Below are 23,104 nucleotides of genomic sequence, written 5' to 3'. Positions count from 1 at the left end.
AGACGCGCGTCGTCATGGGAATACTTACTTGTACCTGGAAATCCTATTTAATTACATTGAATAAATTTTGGACTAAGCATCTTCTCTTAAATGTTGCACATAAGTACAAGAACAAACGGCCTCCTAAGTATTTAATTGCATCAATATACATTTGCACACAAGCTGCTCTGATTATCACAGAATCCCTACAGTGCAGAAGGAGACCATTCAGCCCATCGAGCCTGTACCAACAACAATCCTACCTAGGTCCTATCCCCGTAACCCCATACATTTACCCTGCTAATCCCCCTGACACTAAGGGACAATTTACCATGGCCAATCCACCTAAGCTGCACATCTTTAGACTGTGGCAGCATGGTGGCACAGTGGCTGGCACTGCTGTCTCACAGCGCCAGGGGCCCAGGTTCAATTCCAGCCTTGGGTCACTGTCTGTGTGGAGTTTGTACATTCTCCCTGTGTCTGCGTGGGTTTCCTCCGGGTGCTCCGATTTCCTCCCACAGTCCAAAGATGTGCGGGTTAGGTTGATTGACCATGCTAAAATTAACCCTAGTGTCAGGGGGATTAGCAGGGTAATTAGCAGGCTATGGGAATAGGGCCTGGGTAGGATTGTTGTTGGGTGCAGACTCGATGGGCCGAATGGCCTCCTTCTGCACTGTAGGAATTCTATGAAACCGGAGCACCTGGGAGGAAACCCACGCAGACACGGGGAGAACGTACTAATTCCACACAGACAGTGACCAGAGGCCGACATTGAACCCAGGCCCCTGGCGCTGTGAGGCAGCAGTACTAACCACTGTGCCACTGTGCTGCCCAGCCTTTTCACAGAATAAGGTCTTGCTTGAGAATTACAAACAGAAATTTCTGGAGCTGGAGCTTGAATCTACAAGGTTCTCATTTAAGAGATTAGCAAGCTATCCGCCGAGACACTGCTAACAACTAAAAGCCAAGTACTGTCGATAAGCTGACATGTAACCTTAATAAGCTGGAGTACAAGTATTGGGCTCCATGCTATAGGAAGTTTACTGAAGCTCTTAGAGATGGTACAATAAAGGTTCATTTTACTGCTGCCTGGCATGGGAAAATATGAACATGAAGAAAAACTTGAAATGTTATTTTTTTCATTTGAACGGCAGAAACTGTGGGAGAGTAGGGCAGAAGTGTTTACAAGTAAGGAAGAATAGGAGAGGGTAGATAAAAGCACACTGTTTCCAGCCATTGAGGGATCCAAAACAAGGAATTTATAGAATCAAATTCAACAGAGAACAAAGAACAATACAGCACATGAACAGGCCCTTCGGCCCACCAAGCCTGCACCTATACGCAGTTTCTATCCCTCTGTTCGCTTCCCATTCACATGTCTATCAAGATACACCTTGAACATTGACAACGTGCCGGCTTCCACCACCTCCACTGGCAGTGCGTTCCAGACACCCACCACCCTCTGTGTGAAAAACTTTCCCCGCACGTCTCCCCTAAACCTAAGAATATAAGAATATAAAAACATGAGAACTAGAAGCAGGAGTAGGCCACCTGGCCCCTCGAGCCTGCTCCGCCATTCAATAAGATCATGGCTGATCTTTTCATGGACTCAGCTCCACTCACCCGCCCGCTCACCAGAATCCTTAATTCCTTTACTGTTCAAAAAATTATCTATCCTTGCCTTAAAAACATTCAATGAGGTAGCCTCAACTGCTTCACTGGGCAGGGAATTCCACAGATTCACAACCCTTTGTGTGAAGAAGTTCCTCCTCAACTCAGTCCTAAATCTGCTTCCCCTTATTTTGAGGCTATGCTCCCTAGTTCTAGTTTCACCTGCCAGTGGAAACAACTTCCCTGCTTCTATCTTATCTATTCCCTTCATAATCTTATATGTTTCTATGAGATCTCTCCTCATTCTTCTGAATTTCAATGAGTATAGCCCCAGTCTACTCAGTCTCTCCTCATAAGCCAACCCTCTCAACTCCGGAATCAACCTCGTGAATCCCCTCTGCACCCCCTCCAGTGCCAGTATATCCTTTCTCAAGTAAACCTGTGTCGTGCGGACTTGGTGGACCAAAGGGCCTTTTCTGTGCTGTATGATTCTATGATTCTAAACTTATCACCTCTCACCTTAAACCTGTGCCCTCTTGTAGTCGACTCTTCCACCCTGAGATAAAGCCTCTGACTTTCCAACCTATCTATGCCCCTCATAGTTTTGTAGACTTCTAGCAGGTCATGCCTCAGCCTCTGTCTTTCCAGTGAAACTCGAAGTGATTTAGGACGAAGAAATGTTGTGAGATGTGAGTGCAGAATTCACTTCCAAAATTAGTGGTTGAGGGTGACACCATTCAAAATTAGATTGGGAATAGAGTGACAGGGTTTTAGGGATCTGGGAACATTCATGTGGAGGATAAATACTGAAGCTGATTGTTGGGCTAATTGGCCAATTTCTGTATTCCTTTACATATTTCTATTAAAGACATATTGTGTTTGGCGAATCTAATTGAACTTTTTTGATGAAGCAATAGAAAAGGTTGATGAAGGGAATGCAGGAGATGCTGGATTTTAAGGCTGGTTAACAAAATTGAGGCTCATGGAATAAGAGGCAGGGGCCAGCTTAGATATGACTTACTGACAAAAAACAATGGTGAATGGTTGTTTTCAGATGTGAGGAGGGTGGACAGTATATTCCCCAAGGGTCAGAGCTAGTAACATTGTTTTATATGTATGACTTGGATATAGAATACAGAGTAAAGTTTCAAAATTTGCTAACGGGACCAGACTTGGAATTTAAACAAACGATGAGAATGATGTAGACTAGCCAAATGAGTTGACAAGTGGCATGCGGAATGTAATCCAGAGAAGTATGAGAGGACGCATTTGCCAGAAGGGTTAGGGAGAGGCAAAATAGACTTATTGGCACATTTCTAAAGAGCCTGCAGTAATAGAGGAACATGGGGGTTCATATGCAAGATCTTTGATGGTGGCAGGAAATACTGAGAGAGTATTAGTAAAGTTAGAGAGTATTAGTGGGACAACACGGTGGCACAGTGGTTAGCATTGCTGCTTCACAGCGCCAAGGACCTGGGTTCGATTCTAGCCCTGGGTGACTGTTTGTGTGGAGTTTGCACATTCTCCCCGTGTCTGCATGGGTTTCCTCCGGGTTCTCCGCACAGTCCGAAAGACATGCTGGTTAGGTGCATTGTCCATGCTAAATTCTCCCTCAGTGGAACTGAACAGGCGCCGGAGTGTGGCGACTAGGAGATTTTCACAGTAACTTCATTGCAGTGTTAATGTAAACCTACTTGTGACACTAATAAACTTTATACTTAAAAGAAGTATTGGGGATCTTAGACTTCATAAATACAAAAAAAGGGAAGTTATGCTGAACCTTTTATAAAGCTCTGGTTAGGCCATAACTAGGGTTTTGCATCCAGTTCTGGTGGTCACCACGCTTTAGGAAGGTTGCAGAGGAGATTTATCAGAATGATTTCAGTGATGAGTGATTGGTCGGTGAGTACTTTTCTCATTTATCTTAAATGCCATAGGTTGACATGGAGGGAATGAGTTGTCATTGGGGGTGGGTGAAGGGGTATAGGTCAGCATGGACAGCATGAGGGGTCATGAGGGTGGTTGGAGGGACATAGTTTGGTCTGCAAAGTCTCCCCAGCCTGATAAAAATCCAACACAATATCTGGAAAACTTTGATCAAATCACTTCTAAATTTAAGGGAATATCTATTTTGTGTAACCTCCCCTTGGAATCCAGGTGTAATTTTGGAAAACCTATCTGCACTCCCTCCAAGGCCAGTGAGTTCTTCTTAACATGTGGTGCCTGGAACTGCTCATACTACTCTAGGTTTGGTCTAAGCAAGGCTTTGTGTAGCTGTGACATAACCTCTACCCCTTTGTATTTTGATGTTATAGTTATAAAGAGCAGCATTCCATTAACCTTCTTGATTATTGTCTGACCCTGCTCACGATATCAATATGATCTATACACTTGGACTCCCAAGTCTCTTTGAACCTTCACTATTTTCACCATTTAGAAAACACTCTGATCTACTCTTTTTAGGTCCAAAGTGAATGGCTTTGCATTGCCTACATGAAAATTAATTTGCCACAATTTTGCTCATTCACTTAATCTGATCAACATCTCTTTGTAATTTTATGCTTCCATCTACATTGCTTAAAATGCCTCCTATCTTTGATAAATTTGGATACTCTGCACCACAATGCTCCCACATCAGTCACTTTTTGGAGAGTTGGGCGATTTGGCGGGGGGGGGGGGGGGGGGGGGGGATGGGGGGAGGGAGCGCGGGGGTGGTTGCCTAAATGTGCCTGGCTTCTGAGTGTTCAGGTGCTGTTTTGCAAGGGCGCCCCAACCTCAGAATGCACTGGGACATCCTCTCCCTTTGCCTTCAATTCCTTGAGCTTCAAGTTAAGCTAACAGTCTCTGAAGGGGGAATTTATCAAATACCTTCTGAAACTCCCCTTTCCATTTCATAAGTCATCTCTTCAAAATAATTGAATCAGTTTTATCAGGCACGACCTACCTTTTACAAATTCATGCTCTCCCTCTAACCAACTGAATATTTTTAAGGTGCCCAGTTACTCCATCCTTGTTCTCATAATTTCCTAGCAGCAGAAGTTGGGCTAAATGGTCTATAATTCCTTGGGTTTCACTCTCTGTTGAGCTGGTCATAGAACGCAAAAGTTGTTATGAACCTCTTAGAATATTCAAAGGGGGCATCAAAGGGTGACTGTTTTGGTAAGTGCATTATTTGATGTGGAACTGAGGCTTGTGGACGAGGAAAGTTGCAGGTTCAATTCCTGTTTCCTGATGAATTAACAGACTTACCATGAGATGATTGTAGGGGGTGGCCTCATTCTGGAAGAAGGGGTAAAAAAAGTCAACCAAGGTTCTTGCTCCAACTTGGTATCTGATGGTTACTGTTGAAATGTATTGTGTTGGCAGGTGAAACAGGGTTGGCTGTGATATCTCAATGGAGCATGCTGATACTTGATCATTTATTTGTAAGCTTCTGTCATTTGGGGATTATATCTGCTCTCTCCAGTGTTAGATTTGTGATAAAAGAAAGATGTTGGGTGGGATTTTCCGACCGTGCTCACCCCGAAACCGGAAAATCCTGCCTGAGGTCAGCAGACCTTTCCATGGTCTGCTCCTCGCCTGCTCCAATTCCCCTGGCAGGTGGAACAGGAAATTTCGCCCCGTTGCATTTAAATGGCACCTTTCGTGGCCTCACAATATTCCGACATGCTTCCGTGTTACGATCCTAGCTGATGTTAATCCAGGACAGATCCTAGGGTGAAACCTGGCTTGATAAATCCTAACTTTGTTTTTTTTTATATAAAGTTTTGTTACTGAACAAATTCAAAAGTGTTTACTAATGAACTTTTAACATAAAGAATAAATCATTTATTAAACAAGGAACCATAGAATCCTACAGTGCAGACGGAGGGCATTTGGCCCATCGAGTCTGCACCAACAACAATCCCACCCAGGTCCTATCCCCATAACTCCATGTATTTACCCTAGCTAGTCCCCCTGACGCTAAGGGGCAATGGCCAACCCACCTAACCTGCACATCTTTGGACTGTAGGAGGAAACCAAAGCACCCAGAGGAAACCCACGCAGACACGGGGAGAACGTGCAAACTCCGCAGAGGCAGTGACCCGAGGCCGGACTTGAACCCAGATCCCTGGCGCTGTGAGGCAGCAGTGCTAACCACTGTGCCACCGGGCTGCCCAAAAATGGACTGTAATGGACTGTATCACACCAGACATAAGGTCTGAAAGATTTCAATATAAACAGCAGAAAATAATTCAAACTCACAGTCCTTTTAGTTCAGCACTACCCTTATGGACACAACAACCCAAATGAAATGTTTTGAAGCCCAGTCACTGTTACAATATGGGGAAATGTAGCAACCAATTTTCACACAACAAGATTCCCCAAACAGCAATGAGATCTTTGACAGGTAACATGTTGCTTTTTTCATGATGTACTTTTTTAATAAATAAATGTTGACCAGAATCTCCCATACTTTCCTTCTTTGTGACCTTTTATGGAGAGAGCCGATGGGGCCTCAGTTTAACATCACATTTAACAGTGCAGCGCAGCACTCCCTCAGTATTGCACTGGAGCAGTGCTACACTGGAGTGGCTGCTTCGATTATATGCACAGGTATCTGCTGGGATTGAGGTGATGACTTTCTGACTTAGAAGAGAGTGCTGCCACTGGGCCACTCAAGAAGCTTATTGTTTATAGCTTCCTGTTCCTCTTAGCTGGTCAAATTATAATGCTATCTTTCTGAAATATTTTCTTTCAGCGAAACAATTATGTTCCTTCATGAGATATTTTACCAAGGACTGAAAGCCCGGATAGCTAATTGGCCGACACTGGTGTTAGGTAAGAACTGGTTAATGTAGAAAACATAGATTGCATTCATTAAATAGATCAGAATATTAAATGATCCATTAACTTTGGTCGGGCAAATAATCAGTTGCTAAGTGATGTTAAATATAGTTGAACACAAGCTACAATTTGTTGGTTGGCTCCCTAAAGGTAATGGAATTTATTATACTGATGCAAAGATTTAAAATTATATTGCCACTGGGGTTAACAGCGCAATGACAACTAACATCAACCTTGTTGGGTTTTCATTAAAAGTTAAATGTATTACCTTTTCTCTTTGGAGATAGGACAAATATTTTCACAGAATATTTATTGTGAGCAGCAATATTCTAGATAAATAATTATACTTACAAGGATATCATAATTGATTTGACTTTGTCACATGCAAAGTATCTGACCAATATGACTATAGGAGTATTTTAATACAGCAGTTGGATGTTAACATGGGACAGAGCATAGGAAGGAAAGTATATCTGGGAGGGCTGCACACAGAAAACAGATGGGGTTTTGTGGGATCCTGTCTGGCAGATTTTCCTTTCTGTGTTCTGCTCAGGCAATACCCAGATATTAAAGATGAAAATCTACCATCACAATTATTAGATGTCACACTGTCAGTCGCAACAGCTTCACACAACAGTTCACTTTGAACCAGAAAGGAGTGTAGCCTCTTTTGGAATTTAATATGACATCTATAATGCCTGTGTCCCTCGACATTGTACAGTGTTATTCACTTACAATCCATCAGTGTCTTTTCCAGCTTAAATCAAAGAAAGATAAATGTTATAGATGACACAAAACAGATGACAAACAAAACACTTGCTGCCAGCAGAATAATTGATGAGTGCAACTAACTAAACTTGCGATGGCACTGCTGAGGCAGACGGATGTAGCATATCCTTCCTGCCCAAATGCTCTGATCCAAATCAAGAAAATAAATAACTTTCTATCTAAATTGCAGGAAATCAGCTTTAGTGAGCAAGCTCGGTTTGTAGCCATTGTGCACACTCTGTGGATTTATTGGTGTGTTTTGAGGAGTAATGTTCCAACTACCGGGGAATTTCACCCACCAAGAATTCATCTGAGAACCTCAGCTCACACTGGGTGCTATTTTCTGGCGGTTAATTTAAATCCTGGTGTAACATGTGTCCTAATTTTCCGATGCACTTGTCCAGATGAACGATATTCTTGGTAATAGAGAGAATTTTGGAGAATAACCCCTGTGAAATATTAACCATATATTCTATAAATCCTTTCTTAGTTCATCTCATCAATATTCATTATTGAAGTGAAATGACTCAGTTGTTGCAGCAGTTGTTTCTGGATGTCTGCCCCTTCCTACAAGGGTCATTGATATAAGAGGGTCGAGGGTAGGGGATACCGAGATTGGGAGTTCTTATACCTGCTTTCCATCAGGACTTGCTGTTACATTGACAGGGGTACGCTTCGTCTCATCAGTTCCACAATGACAGAATAAAAGAGAGCCCACTTGGGAACCAGGCTGAAATCAGGGCTTAGACCCTTGAAACTTGAGAGGATTTTTCTTCACATCGCATGTGACCCCTGACTTAGGGCGACTGGGGCATTGATTGCTACTTTTGAGGGTTGGGCAGAAGGGGCAGTGAGAGGACCTGGTACCTCTCCAGTCCAGTAAATATCGGTGTTTCAGACCTCCTCAGTGCAAGCTGCTGCAGATGTGTCCCCAGTCCATTAAACATCTGCTTTTAAGGCACCTCCCACTGACCTCACAACTTTAGAGTGATAGAAATCATTGGTAGTTGCTCTCCTTGTGTCCTTGCTCGGTGTTCCAGGCCTCTTTCGCTCACATTTTACAGAAGTACCTCTTTCTGATGTCCCCTAACTGCCTTTAGCTTCCAATCTCTCACTGTCGCTATCTCTATCACAATTAACTTCCACTTTCTAGCTAGCTTTCCAGCTTCTAGACAGCACAGTGCTTAGCATTGCCCCCTCACAGCTCCAGGCACCTGGTTCAATTCCAGTCTTGGGTCACTGTCCGTGTGGAGTTTGCACATGGCCTCCGTGTCTGCGTGGGTTTCCTGTGGGTGCTCCGGTTTCCTCCCTCAGTCCAACGACGTGCAGGTTACTGGATTGGCTATGCTAAATTGCCCCTTAGTGTCCCAAGGTTAGATGGATTAGCCTTAGTAAATGTGTGGGTTTACAGGGATAGGGCGGGGAAGAGGGCCTGGGTAAGATACTCTGTCAAATCATGAGTAGGTGCAGACTCGATGGGCCAAATGGCCTCTCCTGCACTGTAGGAGTTCTATGATTCTATTGATACTTTTTAAAATGAATACTCCTCTTAAATATTTACTTCTGTTCTAAACACACCCTTCTACATAATTTTCCTTGTGTTGAAATCAAGGTTGATCAGTCACAGTTTGTACTCATTCTAGTCGGAGAACCAGGGAACAGCTCACACTCACTTCCCTCAGTTTTCATCCTCTTTGAGCCTTTAAGACACAAATCTTGGGTCTTATAACCACTGTTTCAGCTCTGTCCATTTCTTTTCAGCCTTGGTGGTGCCCTTAGTGTGGATCTTGACTATTTTCCAGATTAACACTAACATTTAGAAATGTGTCTCTCAGTCACAGCCACTCACTGATTGGTGTTCCTTCAGGCTAACACTGACATCACTAATCGGCAAAGTGTTGGATTTTGATGTGTGTATTGTGGAGATTATGATGCACAACAAAAGCATTAGTGAATGTTCGAATAGGCTGTAATAACTGTGTTGATATATTCATGATGTGTTTTATACACTTTCACAAAAGGTCAAGTTTACATGCTGGCTACTGAATTCTGTTGAGTGGGAGTGACCCTGCACTAATTGCAGTCTGCTACTTCAGGCTCATTTTCAGAAGGAGCTCTTGTAAAAATGAAATGGCCAAATTTCCTGCTGCCTTGTGATTTTCTGCCTCGTTATTTTAGTGGAAAAATAATCATCGGCTGCTGAATGTAGAAGCAGACCCTATTGTTCCTAAGGCGTATGGGGCTAGAGAATTTGCAAGTGCTAATGTAGCCAGGGTATCTATGGAGTTACGGTTCTAGGGGCTGGGCAAAGTGAATAAAGAAAGGTTTGTTGAGTTGAGAGGAACTTAGCTGAGTGATACAGAAGGAAAGTGAAAGACATGCTCTATGAGGACAGTCCTGCGTGTGTGTAATGATTTTAATCAGGCGATTGAGGTTGGCCTGCTGGAATATGAACTCCCTGATTAAGGGCCTAATTAATGGTCCAATCAGGGAGCCCCATGCTCTGTATTTAAACAGGAGCGTCAGTTCCTCTGGCACTCCAGATGGAGACTGCATATTGAGAGTGCTCTGTATAGTGTGTTGGATCTTGTAAGTAAAGGAATTTTGGTGAAGGGATTTCCATCTCTGAGGACTTATTACAGTGTGCACCTTGAGAAGGAGGTGCTGTGCAGAGTTGTTGAGAGCAGCGGAGTGAGGATCACTCCAGGAGAGGTGAGACGATCACAGTCAGAAATAGTTGGATGCTGGAGACGTGATCCATAGGGAGATAGGAGGAGTCATCAGGGAGTTCATGATTGACCTCAGCACGATATGAGTTCTTTCTTCTATGATACAGCACTGACCCCCTTTTTTCTCAACAGATTTGTTGGTCATGTCAGAGTTAGAACTGAGGGAATGGAGTTGAAGCTTTAAAGTGAGATAAGGGGGAATGAGTAAGGAGACTGGAGAAAGTGAACTGGAAGTCTTGTGGCGCAATGGGTAGCATCCCTGCCTCTGAGCCAGAAGCTCCAGGTCTGAGTCCCAACCCAGGAATTGATGATCAAGGAAGGTGCATTCGTAAGGCGGTCAAACAGGTTGAGTGTCTACTTGGCTGGCGGTAAGAGTGGGAGTGACTCCTGGTCAGTCATGCTTGATGTGGAGTGGCTCCCAGAACAAAGAGCAAAGGATAGTACAGCACAGGAACAGGTCCTTCTACCCACCAAGTCTGTGCCGACACAGATGCCTCTCTAATCTAATATTTTCTTGCCCCTACATGGTCCATATCCCTCTATTCCCTGCCTATTCATGTATCTATCCAGATGCCTCTTGAACGTTGTTATAGAATCTGCTTCCACCACCTCCTCCGGCAGCACATTCCAGGCATTCACCACCCTCTGTGTGAAAATCTTGCCCCTTACATCCCTTTTAAACTTTCCCCCTTTCACTTTCAACCTATTCCCCATGATAATTGACCCTCCGACCCTGGGAAAAAGACTCTGACTATCCACTCTATCCAAGCCTGTCATAATGTTGTAAACCTCTATCAGGTCCCCCCTCATCCTCTGATGCTCCAATGAAAACAATCCAAGTTTGTTCAACCTTTCTTCATAGTCCATCTCCTCCAAACTAGGCAGCATCCTGTTAAGTCTCTTCTGCACCCTTTCCAACACATCAACATCCTTCTGGTAGTGTGGTGACCAGAATTGTACACAATACTCCAAATGCAGCCTAACCAAAGTCTTAGACAGCTGCAACATGATTTTCCAATTCCTACACTCAACACCCTAACCGATGAAGGCCATCATTCCATATGTTTTCTTGACCACCTTGTCCACCTGAGTTGCCATCTTCAGGGAACTGTAGATCTGCCCACCTAGATTCCTCTGTATGCAAATATTTCTAAGGGCTATTTACTGTATACTTTCCTTCTGCAGTAGACCTTCCAAATCGCATCACCTCACATTTGTCCAGGTTACATTCCATCTGCCATCTTTTGGCCCAGGTCTCCAGCCGATTTATATCCTGCTGTATCTTCTGACAATCCTCCTCACTATCCGCTACTCCCACAATTTTTGTATCATCTGCAAATTTACTAATCAGACCACCTACATTTTCCCCCAAATCATTTATATATATTATAAACAATAGAGGCCCCAGCACTGATCCTTGTGGAATAGCGTTTGTCACAGACCTCCAGTTAGAAAAGTACCCTTCCAATGCTGCTCTCTGCTTTCTATGCCCAAGCCAGTTTTGTATCCATCTTACCAGCTCACCTCGGATCCCATATGACTTCACCTTCTGTATCAGCCTGCCATGAAAAACCTTATCAAAGGCTTTACTAAAATCCATGTATACAACATCCACTGCCCTACCTTGATCAATCTTTCTTGTTGTCACTTCCTCAAAGAACTCAATCAAGTTTGTGAGACACAATCTCCCCTTCACAAAACCATGCTGCCTATTGCTAATAAGCTTATTCTCTTCCAGATGTGAGTACACCCTGTCCCTAAGAATCTTCTCCAATAATTTTCCCACCACTGATGTAAGGCTCACAGGCCTGTAATTTCCCAGATAGTCTCTTCTGCCCTTCTTAAACAGAGGAACAATGTTACCTACTCTCCAATCCTCTGGTACCTCGCCGGTGGCTAAAGAGGATACAAAGATTTTGACCAAGGCTTCAGCAATTTCTTCCTTTGCCTCTCTCAGTATTCTGGGATAGACCCTATCTGACCCTGGGGACTTGTCCACCTTAATGTTTTGCAAAACCGCCAATACCTCCTTCCTTTTTATCTCAACATGTCCTAGAATGTCAACCTCCGAATGGCCTCCTTCTGCATTGTATCATACCATGAGGGGATAGGTCCCTCTAACCGGTTTTGTTACTTTATCAGGACAAAATGGACAGAATTCCTTCTGATGCACTGCAAAATAAATTTTAGATGTTTCCAGGCAGCCTAGAGTTAATGCTATATTTTTGCTGCTCTACACAAAGTCACAACATTCTTTTAGGCAGGATTTATGACATCCTGTTTGCTGATTAGAAGCTGTGGTGTTAATCAGGTATGGCAATCCATTTTCTTTCCAACAAAAAAAACTGTGAGGTTCCTCGAAAGAACAAAACGACAGCAGGTTGTAGTTTAAATGAAAGCTGAACGACTTAGGAAATCACATCTCAATTAAGTATTTCAGATAGACTAGGATATAAGTAAGTATTCTCTAGTGGTTACAGAGTTAGAAAATATTAAGATTGTGCAGATCATCTTGTTTCTATGGATACCGAGTAACGTTGCTCCTGCAGTCGCCATTATAAGTGTGCCGAACAGCCACTGTGATTAAATTTGTTGACTTTGTTTCTCTTTTTTCAGCGGACTTGTTTGACATTTTATTACCAATGCTGAATATTTATCAAGAGTTTGTCAGGAACCACCAGTACAGCCTGCAGGTATTAGCAAACTGTAAGCAAAACAGGGATTTCGACAAGCTGCTGAAACAATATGAATCAAATCCAGCGTGTGAGGGGCGGATGCTGGAGACCTTTCTTACCTATCCCATGTTTCAGGTAAAATTTCACTTGGGATAACCTATCAGTTACACATATAGCCATGTAGGGTGTCAAGTGTGGACCTCTGGATTGCAAGACTCCATAAAGCCCCGGTACTTGACTCCGTTGCCTTTACCGTGTGACAAAATTTGACCAACTTAATAAAACGTAGGTCTCTTGACTGAGGGGGTTCATGGGTTGAAGATGATCATCGTGATGCCTCATTACCTTTTCCAATGCAACAAGGAAAGACTGTTTTTGTTTCCATTAGTTACATTATCATTCATTGCAGTATTATTCATAGAATCTCTACAGTGCAGAAGGAGGCCAATCGACCCATCAAGTCTGTACCGACCACAATCCCACCCAGGCCCTATTCCCATAACCCCATACATTTACCTTGCTAATCCCCCTGAAGCTAAGGGTCAATTTAGCATGGCCAATCAACCTAACCCGCACATCTTTGGAGTGTGGGAGGAAACCGGAGCACCCGGAGGAAACCCACGCAAACACGAGGCAAAAGTGCAAACTCCACACAGACAGTCACCCGAGGCTAGAATTGAACCCGGGTCTCTGGCGCTGTGAGGCAGCAGTGCTAACCACTGTGCCACTCCACTCCAAAAACCCAACTTTCCAATGTACTATCATTGGCCTCAAAATTACACTGTGCAAAAATTAATGTATTGGTGTCAAAACCCCTTTGTCACTATTTCACCAGTGCAATAAGTGGGTTGATTGGTCTGTTAAGATCATGGAAATAAATCTGATATGAACATATCATGCATTTGTATGCAAATTTTCCTACACAGTAGGGGTCATTTCCACCTTCACAACCTCCCATCCATTTAAGGAAACGTCCAATTTTCATCTCGTTGATTTCAAAATTGTGCAGTTTCTACTTGAAACATATGGGCAGTTTGCTCTGCCAGAGAACCACCCAGACGTTGAAGGTGAAAACTGTCCCCCAGTAATTTCAATATTTTGCACAAGGAATTATAACCGGAGCATCTGATGAAATTATTCTCTTATTTTCTTTGTGTATGACTGCCATGATGTAGATGAATACCACACCCACACGCATTGGCCTGGATTGTGTGGTGTGTGGCTGTCCAGTTTTTCTGTGGAGTTGCTTGACCATAATGCACTAAGGGCTCGCACTGACACCACATTTTTAGAACCTGTGGAGTCAAAGAATCTTGTTTGGAGAAGTTAAGCAGAAATGATCACCTGTGCCCAACTTTGTTTTTGATCCTGGTGTGTTGCTCAGGCAAATATAAAACAAATGGCTCACTGGGTGGCACGGTGGCACAGTGGTTAGCACTGCTGCCTCACAGCACCAGGGACTTAGATTCAATTCCGGTCTCGGGTGACTGTGTGGAGTTTGCACGTTCTCCCTGTGTCTGTGTGAATCTGCTCCGGTTTCCTCCCACACTCCAAAGATGTGCGAGTTAGGTTGATTGGCCATACTAAATTGACCCTAGGGCCTTCTTCTGCGCTGTAGAGATTCTATATTGTTGATTATCAAATCATATTTTCTCCTCTTACATGCTGGAGTTGTATTATCAATGGGCAGGACTCCAAACATATGGGCCCAAACCCGACAACAAAAGGTGCCCAACCCTTGCGTGTTTAACCTGTGATATTCTGTGGGGCAGATTGCTGGAAGTGTGCGATGCAAGCATTGCAGCACCATCTACAGGGCAATTGCAGAACAGGGCAAACAACTGTGTGTCTCCTCGACCAATCAGATTGAAATACAGTGCAAGATCTGAACAAGAAAATATAAGAGAATGGAAAAAAAAGAACAAAGAAAACATTTCTAAAAAATTGTAAAAGCACCTGAAACCAATAAAATCTGAAGGAATGAGATACCACACTTGTATTAGTTAATTTTCAGTATCTGAGAAGTTGGTTGGCAAAAATTGACACATCACACCACTTAAAAAAAGACCTTAAATATAAGATGACTTAACTTTCTGTGGTATCTTTGTGTTCAAGAAGAGGGACTTTGGGTGGCACGGTGGTACAGTGATTAGCTGCCTCATAGTGCCAAGGGCGCAGGTTCAATTCCGGACTCGGGTCACTGTCTGTGATGTCTGCACGTTCACCCCGTGTCTGTGTGGGTTTCCTCCGGGTGCTCCAGTTTCCTCCCACAGTCCAAAGATATGTGGGTTAGGTTGATTGGCCATGGTAAATTGACCCTTAGTGTCAGGGGGACTAGCAGAGTAAATTTGTGGGGCTATGGGGTAGGGCCTGGGTGGGATTGTTGTTGGTGCAGGCTCGATGGGCCAAATGGCATCCTTCTGCACTGTAGGGGTTCTATGATGACTTCCTCCTGTATTTGAATTGAGAGTGAGGCAGTGATATGCCATTTTCATAAAACTAAATAAGGAGTGAAGCATTTCTGACATGGATGTCTGTGTTTAATCATGTATCTGCTGAAGGTGCTAAGGCATTCTCACTTAAATGATGGAGAACATTATTAGCCTTGTCGTTATTTTGTCATCAATCTTTGGGCCATGAATTTGCAGCTGTCTCTATGGGTCTAACAACGATATTTTACATTTTAATTTATCCAGTCATTTATTCCTGGGCTGAATGTACTTTCCTCCCATGGAGGTTGGTTGTCATCATGTCAGGAGCATGCCTGAGAATTTCTGAAATGGCATTCAAAAGAGTAAGAGCTGTGTTCACCATTGATATTGTTGCAAGCGATTTAGTTCTTATTCAGATCACCTAAGAAACTAGTGTTGACACTGCCTCTGGGACTAACGATACCCAGACAACAAATGGTATTGCACGCATCAAGTGGAGACGTTCATGGGATTTGTCACAGAATGTTCTATTAAAATAAACCATTGGTGCTAAATGCATGATGCTTGCTCCTAGCAGAATCTATGCATGCGTGTTGTTACGAGCGATTGTATATTTTGTTTCTCACCAACTTTATGTCTTTCTCTGTTGTACGATTTTAGATTCCGCGATATATAATAACATTGCATGAACTGCTGGCACACACACCACATGAACACGTGGAGAGAAAAAGTCTGGAATTTGCAAAATCGAAACTGGAAAATCTTTCGAGGCAAGTTGGTATTTGTGTGTTTTAAAAACTGCATTTGGAAGATGTATATGTAAGCACTACATAAGAGGGACCTGACCACAGGTTCCGAGGATGGAACTGATGTCCAACTAGCAAGCCAGCTCACAGGAGATCAGGTTTAATCTTATTAGAGGTGAACATCAAGCAATAGTGGACCAACTGCCTGTTATATACCCCCACCCAATTTTTGTTTCCATTGAATATAAAGGAAAAACTGGCAGCTAAGTAATAACAGTAAGAGTTTTAACAACACCAGGTTAAAGTCCAACAGGTTTATTTGGTAGCAAATACTATTAGCTTTCGGAGCGTTGCTCCTTCGTCAGATGGAGTGGAAATCTGCTCATCATAGCTAAGTAATAAGCCATTGACCAACTATCACTCATTTTGCATCTCTGTTTAAGTTGAATCTTCCCCCCCACTGTACCTCTCAGCCAATCCCAATGAAAATATTGGTGCTCATTAATCATTCCAGTGTGTTCACTAATTATTTGTGTGTGCCAATTAATTATTCCAGTGTTCTCACTAATTAGCTGGTACATTCATTAAGTATTTGAGTGCTCCCATTAATTGTTCCAGCATGCTTGTTAATGATTCTGGCGCGGGAGAACCCAAAGATAAAGGGTGAGATTGTCCAGCCGTTCCCGTTAGTGGGATTTTCCATTTTGCCGGCAGCGGAGGGTATAAATAATGGGAAATCCATTGACAGTCGTGGGAGCATTGGAGGGCCGAAGGGCCTGTTTCCTGTGCTGTACTGTAGCTGTTGGCCAATGGTGGGCCACACCCAAGGGGGTGGACAACCCACCCAAAGGCCCAAATCTTCTAACTAGGGTCAGAACTTAGTTGGGGGTTCCGAGGGGGGAACCAGCGTGAGGGGGTTGGGGGTGTGGTCATAGAATCATAGAATCCCTACAGTACAGAAGGAGGCCATTCGGCCCATAAAGTCTGTACCGACCACTATCCCACTCAGGCCCTATTCCCATAACCCCATACATGCACCCTGCTAATCCACCTCACACGAGGGTCAGTTTAGCATGGCCAATCAACCTAACCAGCACATCTTTAGACTGGCCAGCATGTGAGTGTTTGCAGGGGATGCAGGGGGGAGCTAGTTTTATAGTTATCCAGGAGTTAGACGAGGCTTTTTCTGTCTAACATTTCCTGGATAACTATTCAGGTAAGTAAATCAGAACCTGCCAATCCCACGTAATTATCCAAGATTGCAAAAATTGACCAAGGTTTATGGAAAATGGATATGCAGAATGATTGCAAGTGGATGTTACATTTGTTATGCTTTAGGCAGCAACATGGAAATTCACCGTGACTCACTGGGATAAAAATGCAGCATTGAAGAGAACGTAAAAAGGACAAATGTTGCTTCTTTAAACAACTACTGACCACAAAAAAAGTGTGGGAGCAATCTTTACAATTTCATAATGGATGCAGGAACAAACATAGTGAAGGTACTTTTAAGTGCAAAATGTGAGCAACTTTGCTAATGGATAAATAGGTGAAAGGGTTCAAAGTGCAAGTGGGTCGGGAAGCTTGCAGTGACACATTGACCCAAACTCATTCTGTGGCGAGCGAGAAGCCTCTTTGAACAAGTGGGAACTGCAGTTTGAACTTGGATCTCAGTTCAGAAACAGGTTCTCATTAACCACCCACTGTGCCCTTTCTTTCTTTATTTCTGGATCTTTCTTTGGAACTGCTGGTGATATTCGCAGATCTCACAGTTCGCTCGCTACCTGCAGCTGCATCTCACGGTGACACTTTAACAAAGGTCGGACCTTGTGCGCTTCTCAACCAATAAGGCCAATCAAAATGAACATGTGCTTGGCTTTTCCACCCTGGCAGGCTTCCCACGTGCGCAGGAAGTCATCAGGGAGTTCAGTGATGATCAAGGCACCTCTGGATCACCCTGGAGTGTTCCTTAATAGAAAGGGCTTTTCCACTCCATCGATGATCAGCTCACCTGCAACCACCAAAAGATTATCATGCTTGTTTGTGTGAAAATCTCATGGAGCTGCCGGGATGCCTTCATTCTGCACCAGTCAAGTCTCCCCTGTGAATTTTACATCTCAAAGCGGAGTTAGCAGATAGCTCCTTGGAGACTAGGCTACCCTCTGAAGATATGGCTGATGACCCTTGTCAGAAGCTCAGGCAATTATGCCAATGAAAGGTACAAGAGAAGCCATCTGAGCACCAGAGCTGTGGAATGCAGCGAGCAGTGGGGATGCTGAAGATGTGCTTTAGGTACCTGGACCGATTTGGGGACACCCGTCAGTATGCACCAGTCAGGTTACCCAGATTGGTAGTGATCTGCACAACATTGTGCAGCATCAAGGACTGGAGTTCCAGGAGGAGGAAGGTGCTGAATGCTCTGTCTGTCTGGAGGAGGAGCAACAACAGCAGGAGGAGGTGGAGTGCAGCATGGCCAGTGTGCACACAGCCACACGCACAGCTGCCTGGTATGCCCACCTGGCATTCAGGCAAAGTTCACTTAAACCAAAGCAGTGGAGCCAGCTGTCAGACTAGCTCTGTTGATAGTTGATAAGGAGGATGTGCAGGATATCAGTTGATAAGGAGGATGTGCAGGATATTCTGGAGGGTCTGAAAATAGATAAATCCCCTGGTCCGGATGGGATTTATCCAAGGATTCTCTGGGAGGCAAGAGAAGTGATTGCAGAGCCTCTGGCTCTGATCTTCAGGTCGTCGTTGGCCTCTGGTATAGTACCAGAAGATTGGAGGTTAGCGAATGTTGTCCCATTGTTTAAGAAGGGGAACAGAGACTTCCCCGGGAATTATAGACCGGTGAGTCTCACTTCTGTTGTCGGCAAGATGTTGGAAAAAATTATAAGGGATAGGATTTATAGTTATTTGGAGAGTAATGAATTGATAGGTGATAGTCAGCATGGTTTTGTGGCAGGTAGGTCGTGCCTTACTAACCTTATTGAGTTTTTTGAGAAAGTGACCAAGGAGGTGGATGGGGGCAAGGCAGTGGACGTGGTATATATGGATTTTAGTAAGGCGTTTGATAAGGTTCACCATGGTAGGCTTCTGCAGAAAATGCAGATGTATGGGATTGGGGGTGATCTAGGAAATTGGATCAGGAATTGGCTAGCGGATAGGAAACAGAGGGTGGTGGTTGATAGTAAATATTCATCATGGAGTGCGGTTACAAGTGGTGTACCTCAGGGATCTGTTTTGGGGCCACTGCTGTTTGTAATATTTATTAATGATCTGGATGAGGGTATAGTTGGGTGGATTAGCAAATTTGCTGATGACACCAAAGTCGGTGGTGTGGTAGACAGTGAGGAAGGGTGTCGTAGTTTGCAGGAAGACTTAGACAGGTTGCAAAGTTGGGCCGAGAGGTGGCGGATGGAGTTTAATGCGGAGAAGTGTGAGGTAATTCACTTTGGTAGGAATAACAGATGTGTTGAGTATAGGGCTAACGGGAGGACTTTGAATAGTGTGGAGGAGCAGAGGGATCTAGGTGTATGTGTGCATAGATCCCTGAAAGTTGGGAATCAAGTAGATAAGGTTGTTAAGAAGGCATATGGTGTCTTGGCGTTTATTGGTAGGGGGATTGAATTTAGGAGTCGTAGCGTTATGTTGCAACTGTACACAACTCTGGTGCGGCCGCACTTGGAGTACTGTGTGCAGTTCTGGTCCCCACATTACAGGAAGGATGTGGAGGCTTTGGAGAGGGTGCAGAGGAGGTTTACCAGGATGTTGCCTGGTATGGAGGGGAGATCCTATGAGGAGAGGCTGAGGGATTTGGGATTGTTTTCGCTGGAAAGGCGGCGGCTAAGAGGGGATCTTATTGAAACATATAAGATGATTAGAGGTTTAGATAGGGTGGATAGTGATAGCCTTTTTCCTCTGATGGAGAAATCCAGCACGAGGGGGCATGGCTTTAAATTGAGGGGGGGTAGTTATAGAACCGATGTCAGGGGTAGGTTCTTTACCCAGAGGGTGGTGAGGGATTGGAATGCCCTGCCAGCATCAGTAGTAAATGCGCCTAGTTTGGGGGCGTTTAAGAGATCCGTAGATAGGTTCATGGACGAAAAGAAATTGGTTTAGGTTGGAGGGTCACAGTTTTTTTTTAACTGGTCGGTGCAACATCGTGGGCCGAAGGGCCTGTTCTGCGCTGTAATGTTCTATGTTCTATGTTCTATGTTCTATGAAACACTTTGTCCTATCAGCCCCTAGCACAACCATTCTTATCAGAGGCTTCCAATTGCTTGTTTTTAACTCCTGTCTGACCATTCTTCAAAACATCATTCATGGTCAAGGATCTCCACATCATTCTTCAAAAGACAGAAGACCACTTTCCAGGCAGCAGGCAAATAGATCATACTCAAAGTGGAACAAATAACCTTTACGTTACAGAAAAATGGAACAACAGTGTAACAGGTTGTTATATTCCATGTGAATATCCGATTGAAACTACAATTCCTTGCTCATCCTTTTCTGACTTTTCCTACATTGTGCTACCCTGTGCTTTCAACAGAGCTGGAGGCAGGCTGTTCGTATCCCTTCCCTGACTGCTTAGTCACTCATGGCCAACCTCCTCTGGATTTTGGATCCATTATCCATTAATGGTATTTTCTACCAAATAAACCTGTTGGACTTTAACCTGGTGTTGTTAAAACTCTTACTGTGTTTACCCCAGTCCAACGCCGGCATCTCCACATTTTGGATCCATGACAGTTCTGCCAAAGTCTGACTAACATACAGTCTTGTACAGGCAGACTTGGCCATCAGAATAGGAGGCAACATATGGGGTACAGGCAATGGGTGAGACGTTGGAGCGCTTTGAGCAGAGGCCCCATTATCATGTCCCCTTTCTTCATCTTTCCTCTTATGGACCACCCACATTTCCACGCTAGGCAAAATCTAGATAGCACTTTATTACACGTCAGTGAGATGCAAATGGCCAGCATATTATCTTATTTTTTCATTCTGAATGTGCAGGCCATTGGTGAGGACCAGCATGCATTCGGTCAACTGCTGGTCTGGTACTCCATGCAAGTTTCCTACCTTTCAGTGGATGTGGAAATCATTGCGGTGTTCCTCTGGGCATCATAATGAAAGCTTGGACCTCCCCTGCCTGTGCGTTCACATCCCACCCTTTCCTTGACCATGACTTACCTGACTGCCTGGGACCATTCGTGTGTATCTGTGGTGCTGGCCACTAGTTGCGCTCGCCTCACTGCTGGCTATAGGCGGGAGTCGGGCCTGGACTATATTAATAAAACTCAATTTAAAATGATCTAGGCCTCAACCTTGCCGCACTTTCAACTCTTACCCTAGGTTAAAATTGTGGCGAATGGGCCTTAGTAGACAGTAAGCCATTCTTAGGGAAGTGCACTCCTTTATATCAATGTGACCACCACATCCCAGAGTCACTTCAGGATCTGATGCTGTGCACCATCTCCTCATTAAATCTCCAGAACATGCAAACAAGAATGAATAGCACATACAATGACTGCTTTTTGAGGGACAATAGGATTTAACACAAGCCACATGAGGGCTCTAGAGTTCACGACATCAATTCCTTTAATAAATATAAAGTCAAAACAAATCTGAATTTTATCTGAGGTCGTTTTATTTGTAACTTTGCACATTGTCAGAATAAAAGGCGAAACATCAATCATAACATTGATTCTGAGAGTGATGAGTAATGAACGTGATTATGTTATGGCCCCTTAGTTATTTATACAGTTGGTTGCAACCACACTTATAATTTCCATTACAGTCCTGAGCATAAGCATCTGTAACTTGGGACATGAGTTGTCTTTTCTTTAATGAATGATAAGGATTGTTTCAGCGTTATCACCAAAACATGCCCCCTTTTTGGATGGACACCATGAATAGAAAACCAAATCAGAAAGCAAAAGAAACTTAAAGCTAATTGCGCTATCCATGACACTCACTCAGTCCTTGCAGCGACCATCAGTCCCAGAATGCCTCAAGCATACAACTGGACCTTGTATGCTCCTCCTCCAGGACCATCATTTTATAAACAAGCAAATTCTGTATAATGGTAAGAGCAGCAACTACACAGGGGGAATGTATGGTCCCAACAGAGCGGGAAACTTGGCCTGTTGGGTGAATGAGGTGGGATGAGAAATTTTGATTTTCCGATGGCAGGTTGAGATGCAGAGATTAAGCCAATGGTGTGTCAAGCTTCACATTGTCCTTTGGTGGATCCGAACTTGTAATACATTTGTACGCCATGAATACTTGTCAGCATAACAGTTTTTTCAATTTCGCCCAACGTTCCAGACAAGGTCACTGGTACAAGAGATTGTTGTGGTACCCAGCTCATGTTCATTTAAAGTTGGCGTGCACCAATTGCCTTTGTGTAGCCGTGTCTAAGGTCAGTAGTTTTTCTTATCGAACTCTGCGGCACCAGGGAGGTGAGCAGGAGAATGGAGCTTGTATGGAGGCTCGAGACTGGCAGGAGTGGGTCAGGGAGTGAGTGAGGGTGGTGGTGGGGGGTGAAATGTTGAGAGGCAAGTGCATGGAAGAGTGGAAATCAAATCCAAGGGGGTACAGAGGATGTGGTTGAGGACATGAAGGAGTACAATGGGAATGTCCTGGTTTCCTAGGGGATGAGTGACAGGGACAGTCACTCAAGGTTATGAGGTGCCTAAAAAGTGGAGCCAGTGCTGCCTCACAGCGCCAGAGACCCAGGTTCGATTCCCGGCTTGGGTCACTGTCCGTGTGGAGTTTGCACATTCTCCCTGTGTCTGCGTGGGTTTCATCCGGGTGCTCCGGTTTCCTCCCACAGTCCCAAAAATGTGCAGGTTAGGTGGAATGGCCATGCTCAATTGACCCTAGTGTCAGGGGGACTAGGGGTTATGGGGGTAGGGCCTGGGTGGGATTGTGGTTGGTGCAGACTCGATGGGCCAAATGGCTTCCTTCTGCACTGTAGGATTCTATGATTCCATGATTCTCTTTCTTTGTTCTGCCATCAGGCACAGCATGCCAGTGATCAAATCCCACCCCATGTTTAGAAGTTTCGAGGTATCAAAATGTTGTTTCTTAATATGTACGAATTGATTCCTGTCTTAGAGTCATAGAGGTTTACAGTATAGAAACAGGCCCTTCAGTCCAACTTGTCCATGCAATCCAGCTTTTACCATTAAGCTAGTCCCAATTGCCCGCGTTTGACCCATATCCCTCTGTACCAATCATACCCATGTAACTATCTAAATGCTTTTTTAAAGACAAAATTGTACCCTCCTCTACTATTACTTCTGGCAGCTCATTCCAGACATTCACCACCC

The 23,104-nt window shown here is 44.0% G+C and overlaps 1 protein-coding gene across 1 annotated transcript in view; it reads left to right on the top strand.

Annotated features, from left to right (window-relative positions):
- Positions 1-23,104, top strand: part of LOC144495328 (ras-specific guanine nucleotide-releasing factor 2-like) — a 206,754-nt gene that overhangs the window by 96,113 nt on the left and 87,537 nt on the right. Inside the window, exons 6-8 of the mRNA XM_078215430.1 lie at positions 6,332-6,411; positions 12,531-12,724; positions 15,682-15,791. Of these exons, the coding sequence (XP_078071556.1) occupies positions 6,332-6,411; positions 12,531-12,724; positions 15,682-15,791 (384 nt within the window). The remainder of the gene's footprint in view (positions 1-6,331; positions 6,412-12,530; positions 12,725-15,681; positions 15,792-23,104) is intronic.

The sequence above is a fragment of the Mustelus asterias genome, chromosome 6 (genome assembly GCF_964213995.1).
Source record: "Mustelus asterias chromosome 6, sMusAst1.hap1.1, whole genome shotgun sequence".
Taxonomy (NCBI): Eukaryota; Metazoa; Chordata; class Chondrichthyes; order Carcharhiniformes; family Triakidae; genus Mustelus; species Mustelus asterias.
Note: the sequence above shows the minus strand (reverse complement) of the source record. Positions and strands in the feature narration are given on the sequence as shown.